The sequence below is a fragment of the Nematolebias whitei genome, chromosome 1, assembly GCF_014905685.2.
Source record: "Nematolebias whitei isolate Nwh7 chromosome 1, NemWhi1, whole genome shotgun sequence".
In the NCBI taxonomy this organism is placed as follows: domain Eukaryota; kingdom Metazoa; phylum Chordata; class Actinopteri; order Cyprinodontiformes; family Rivulidae; genus Nematolebias; species Nematolebias whitei.
The window spans coordinates 10,416,537-10,422,935 of NC_056498.1; the positions used below are offsets into that span (position 1 = coordinate 10,416,537).

General features: G+C 44.6%; 1 protein-coding gene across 1 annotated transcript in view; it reads left to right on the forward strand.

Moving 5' to 3' along the window:
- The first annotated feature begins 1,114 nt into the window (after window positions 1–1,114).
- The window catches only part of kirrel1a (kirre like nephrin family adhesion molecule 1a), a 77,160-nt gene continuing 71,875 nt past the window's right edge, over window positions 1,115–6,399 (forward strand). The window contains exon 1 of the mRNA XM_037675086.1: window positions 1,115–1,173. Coding sequence (XP_037531014.1) covers window positions 1,128–1,173 — 46 coding nt within the window. The 5' untranslated portion in view covers window positions 1,115–1,127. The remainder of the gene's footprint in view (window positions 1,174–6,399) is intronic.

Here is a 6,399-nt window from a genome sequence, read left to right on the forward strand (position 1 = left end):
CAGCACTTTGGTTGGCCTTGTTGCTGTTTTAAGTGCTCTATAAATAAATTGGTATGGTATGGTAAGTAGCAAAAGGCTAGCTAAAAGCCTAAAAAAAGGAAAATGCTAATTTAAAAGCAGTAAAAGTTAAAAGTCAAGGTTAAATGGTTAGTTACAACAAAAAAAAAGCCTAGCAACATCATCAAAATGCTACTTAGAAACTGACAGTAACAGTTAAACTAAAAGCTCAAAGTTGTAAAACACTAGCTGAAAGTAGTAAAATGCTTGCCAAAGGTATCAAGTATTAACTAAAAGCTAAAGTATAGCAAGAGGCTAGCAAAAAGATAACAGTAACAGAAGAACAGCTATAAAGTTTGTAAACAAAATATAAAAAAAAAGAAATATAAAAATCTGACATTTACAAAAAATAAACATCCATATCATGAATGAGCTGATAAATGAACTGGTCCACGTATTTATCCCGTCTAGACTGGACTATAGCAATGGTTTATTATCAGGGGGTCCAACTTCTGTGTGACTTGGTGCTCTATAAATAAACTGAATTGAAACTGATTGTTTTGATGAATGAATGACTAAAACCGCAGAGAAAACAAACAAACATCATGACCACAAAAAGAGGAAAACAAAAGTATGAATGTTCAATCAGTATTTACAAAAATAAATAAAAACAAAAACACAAACTGCCGCTGCAAAATTTTCATCCATCTTTTACTCTGATATTATAAAATGTAACAATCATGACAACAAATCTGTACTCAATTTTTCTTGTATTGTTTATTTTAGATCAATCTTTTTATTGATGTGAAACCCATATTAAAAATATATATTTTATTTTGAAGAGCAGAACCGGAAGTTCCGGGTATAACTGCCGCGCGCTTGCCGCCGTTTGAAGAAAACTGACCGTAGCTGAGGAGAGAAGAAGAGGAGCGAGGTAAAGAAGAAAGAGACGGGGCGAAAAACAGCAAAATGGTGTAAAAGCGAGCGAGCCGAAGCCGAACCAGGGCCGAAGGGGAGGATTGTGGGTGTTTGAGTCCGTTTTCAGTGAAGTCAGTAAAAGTGTCGCTCTTTGATGCTGTCCTCACGGAGGTCTGAGCCCAGAACGGACTCGCTGGTCGGCTGAACCAACCATGCAGAGGCTGCTGCTCCTGAGTTTGGCGCTCAGTTTTCACTCTGGTAAGAAGCAGTTTGTCTCTTTCTCATGTATGCGCTGACGAGCACGGAGGTTGAAGTGAGTCCGGTTCTGGTGTGGACACAACAGGACTGGGACGAGATTTCATTCTTACTAACAGGCGCCGCAGCGATGGATCACCTTTAGGCGCGCGCACGCAGATGTGCGCGCGTACGCGTGTGTCCTTCCCTGTCTAGCACTGTCACCCTTCTCTTTTTTAAATTATTTTTGCGATGAATGCGCGCGCGCTGTACGAATATGTGAGGCGCGAGCCTCCCGTGCCGATCAGCAGCGGAGGACCGCGCGCGCACCCGCCTCTAAATGATGACCTTTCCGCACGTGACCGAAGCCCCGCGTGCAGTGGTGAGGACGTGAGGAGAATGACAGTGATTGACCGGCGCTGCTCCCCCCCTCCTCCCCCAGATGCCAACCCCTCTCCTCCCGCCCCCCTCCCTCCATCCACTGTAAGGTGCCAGGTAGGCTAATTATTGGCTACTGACAGTCACAGCTGTAGTTGCCATGGTGACAGGAGGAGAGGATGGTTGTATTTTCCCAGAGATACCTGTTAGATTAAAACACAATCATATCTCCCCCAGTCTCACCCACAGCCTCCTGGTATCCTGACTGCAGGAGGGTGGTGTGAAGGAAGGTGGTGGTTTGGGGGGGTGGGGGGTGTTCAGGGATGATGTCACCATGTCTGCCAGGCTTTTGCTCAGCATCTTCAGCAGCCACCCTCCCAGTCGGCGAGCGTGGACTCGTGCACGCGACGAGTCGATGCTCTAGGTGCTCCGAGGCGACACGTACAACCCCCCCTCCCTCGCCGCCGTCCGACGGACACCCAGAGCCAGGCTCAGCCTCCTCACACGTGCATCCTTTTGTCTCTCGTTGTGCCGTTACAATAATCCGGTTATTACTCCACGATGCTCAGTCCAACACAAAGATGCTCGCCCACAGAGGCTTTTCCTCCAGACAACATTACCGGGGGTGGGGGTGGGGGGTGTCAGCAGGGGCTGCTTTATCTTTGGGAAATTCTAATCAAGATGATGTGCTTGTATTTTTTTTATTTTCCCGTGTTGGGGTATGGAACCATAGGAGGACTGAGCATAAACCCAGAGAGAGCTGACATCACTATCAGCCAAGGGCAGTAATGTTTCTCCCGTGCGTCTGCTTGTTAGCAAAATAATTCACAAACCGCTTTTATTATTGCTCTGCTTTCATGACATTTTCTTTCTGTGCAGCCAGGCTCTTATCTCCTGATTAAACTAGTAAAACAGTTAACCTTAGCATGCAATTTGCACACGTGTAATTGTCTCCAGTGCTAATGAACGGGTGAATATTAGTCGAGCAGCTAATTAAAGCTTTGTTGTATCAGAATGCCTTATTTAAATTCAATTATGGAGCTGCAGCCATGACTACCTACTGAGTGTCTCCTTCAGCAGCAGCACCCCAGGAGTGATTGATTTAGCGTCACTGCCTTGTAGCTACACCCCACCCTGGTAGTAACTCCCAAGCTAGCGCCACCTTTAACGCAGCTCTTACACGTTACTGCTCAATTAGTAATTTGCCGACTCAAAACCTTAACGTACCAGACACAGAGGCCTTGTTCACACAGGAACCTCTTTCACTTGGTGTAGTTTTTTAATGTAACAAAAACGTAAAAACTGAACCGTTTTTTAAAAATGCTTTCATCCACATGGAAATGCGGAAAACTGTAAATGTTGTAGTAACTACGCCAGGCCTGTGTGTGGCGCTGTAACATTGCCACTAACATCAGGAACAGGAAACAAGAACTTGAGCTACACACACAAGAATAAATTAGAAATTATTCTTTAGTTTGATGTGTCATCTTAAAAAAAACAGGTGTCCTACCAATAAATTCCACCATAGCTACAGGAAGTAGCTGAGAATGTATTTGGGCACAGGGTGCTCTTCGTAACAACATGCAAAGTATTTGTAAAAAGTCAGTTGTTGTTACGATTGTGGCTTATTCGTGGGTTAAATCAGAGGCAGGATTATGACATCATCCATCCCAGTGTTCCCCCGACCATTATCCATGGAGGGCGCACCATCCTGTCAACCGATCCGAGCGCCCTGCCTACTGGCACTGACGTAGCGCTAAGCTAGTGGCGCGCAAAACAGACGCGCTAGTTAAAAAAGCTACAGAAGTAGCGCTCCGTTTCCCTCACGCTGATCCATCCAAGGTTGGGAATTGATCCCGCAACCTTCTCGCTGAGAGGCAACAGCTCTACCAACTGTGCCACGCTGTTTTCAAATGTTGTTAAAGCTGTCTCAAAAAAAAAAAAAAGGAAATCAATCAATAAATGCAACAGTAGCATTTGAAGGGTTTGTCACTCTGGAACCCATGTTCAAAAAGAGGTTCCTAAAACTGTTGTTGTGTAGTCGAGGCTCGACTTGGAGTCGTGCACCTGAACTGCTGGACCATAGCTTTGGCGCAGGTGAACCGTTGACCGTGTGCTGCCTCTGCCGGCGGTACTCTACGCTCCGACTCTGACTCACGCAGCTACGATGTGAATCACAGACCTCAGACGGATTCCTGCTTTGTGCTCAGCTGAGGAAATATTCACATGTTAGAAGAGTTGGAGACATTCAGGGGTGGGCGGGGGACTTCTGCACCCACTGAGAAGAAGTGTTTCCTTTGGGACTGTTTGATCGCTGGATAATTGGTTCCACTACTAAATGTGTAATGTTAACGACTCAGAGAGGGCAGTAATAGCTCAAATAAAAATGAATAAAAAAAATCAAGAACAGCCCATAAAGAATCCAGAGCAGTAATAAAACTCTGTATTAAAACTGCTGATTTCACACATTCTTTGCGTTTTCTTCTTTATTAAATTCCTATTTTCCTACCCTGTCTTTGATTTACACACCCTGGCTGGAGAAGGTGTTAGTCCATGAACCCTCTGTGATTTGTACACACACCACCGGGGGCCCATTTTATGTCTTGGCTATAAAGAAATTAAAGGAAGGCGTGCACATCACCCACCCTGCCCCATGTCACAGGTTTAAGCCAGGATCGCCTTGTGTTGATAAATGACAGAGATGTTTATGTTATGGTCAAACCTCGAATGTGTGATATGCATGTCACTCAGAGAATGTGTTGGGATGACTCTCAGCTACTACCACAACCAAAGTTTAGTTAGACTCCAGTAGTTAAAACTGAAGTTTGAAGTAAGGATCTCACACAATGAGAAGCCCTTGGGGTATGTGTTGGGAATGACTTCAAGCTACGACCACCCCCAGTTTTAGTCCAGTTTAGTACATTTGGCTCATGTTTGGATGTTGAAGCTGTTTTTTAAGGTCAATTGGCTCTGGCTGCCATCTTGAATTAGGTTGACCTCAAATGTCAATCAGTTGCAGATGGACGTCCAGTGATTACATTCTAAAGGTTTCTTCAAAGTCCGTCTTGCGGTTGTCCCCCATCACTGAGTAAATTAGAAAAAGCTTACGTCCATCCCTCCTTCCGTCTGTCAGTGCATGTTGTGAGCATGATAACTTGAAACATAAGTCAGGTAAATGGTAAATAGACTGTATTTATATAACGCCATTCTATCTTACCAAGACACTGAAAGCTCTTTACAACACAATCTGTGCCTCATTTACCCATTCATACAGCACTCTACTAGATCTCTACAAGGATTAATCAGAGCTTTAGATCACATTCATACACTGATGGGACACACATCGGAGGCAATGAGGAGTTCAGTGTCTTGCCCAGGGACACTTCAACATGTGACTGCTGGTGGAATCGAACCCCCAACTCTCCTATTGGAGGGCGACTGGTATAATAACCAGTCAGGCACGACTGCCCCCTATAGGTACCGACTTCCATCTTGATGTGTGGCTACATCTAGGTGTAAGGAAGGTTCTTTTTGAAAATTGAGTTGCCAAATCAAAATCCAAGATGGCTGCCCTGCTATATGTATTTATGTAAACTGTGGGAGTTTGATCATTTGAAAAATAAGCAACGTACTGACTTCTATTTTAGTGCGTAGGTGAAGCTAGGCATAAAAAAGTCTATCCTTTCATGAATGGGGTGGCGCTTGGGGTAGACAAAAATGTATCTGTTGTGGCCAAGGCCACCGTTGTCCCCCCCTCCCCCATCTCTGCCATTGCACCTGGTGGTGGATAATATTGCTCACCCAAAAACAAAAAAAAAACTACCTCTGTTCTTCTACACAGTGTGACTCCTATTCACTCGAGTACTTGGCACCAAAATCATTAAAGCTTACTTACCGTATTTATCGGACTATAAATCTTAAAATCCTTTAATTTTCTCAAAAATCGACAGTGAGCCTTATGTATTAATTCTGGTTGTGCTTACTGACCTCGAACTGATTTTATGTGGAACAATGTTGAGAGTTACTGTGAATGAGTTGAATAAAGTTTGACTTATCTGACTGTTTTGTTTTGCTTGATGCGTCTTATAGTCCGAAAAATACGGTACATTCTCTGTTCTGCTCCATTCCAGAAAAACACTCCGAAAACTACAAACATTCACTGTTCAAATCCTCTTAATGCTTCTTCATTAAGGATTTTGCTAACAGACATACAAAGGTGACTGCAAGTGCTTAATAGTAATATTTTAATCAGAGTCAAAGTTGTTGGCCTCACACAAGGAGAACTCCTGAATTCAGGGACCACGATGAGCCGTAACGTCTGAAAATGAACCCCTGGAGAACCCACTCCTGGGCTCACTGTGGTGGCAGGTGCTGTTGGTCAGGAAGGGGAAAATAAAGAATCACCTACAGAACGTCAAACTGTCAGGATCCTCATGTGGACGGCCACCTCCACAACTATTTATATCTGCGTTTGAAGAAACCTCTACGAGGCTAGCGAAGCGCGCTGTAGATCTGCGGTGACACATGCAGCGAGGCAGGAGTCTGTTGTTAATTTGGCTCTCGGTGAGCGAGATGCCTACAGTTAATAAGCGAATTCTCAAATGTCCCGAGTAATGATTTTTTGAGGAGTCTGTCTCCAGGCAGCGAGGCAGATGTTTAGACGTCCACACGAGCATCAGCAGCTCACTGGAGGTTTCACTGGTGAAGCCCCGGGAACTCACAGGGCCCCTTAATGTGATTGTGTTTGACGGGCTGGGAGGCATGTGAGTTATAAAAAGAAAAGGGGGAGGGGGGGGGAGGAAAAAATTTGTTTCTTTATGCAGAGTCCCCCACCCCACCTCCCCCAAGCAAGAGAGGAAAGCTTTATCAGAT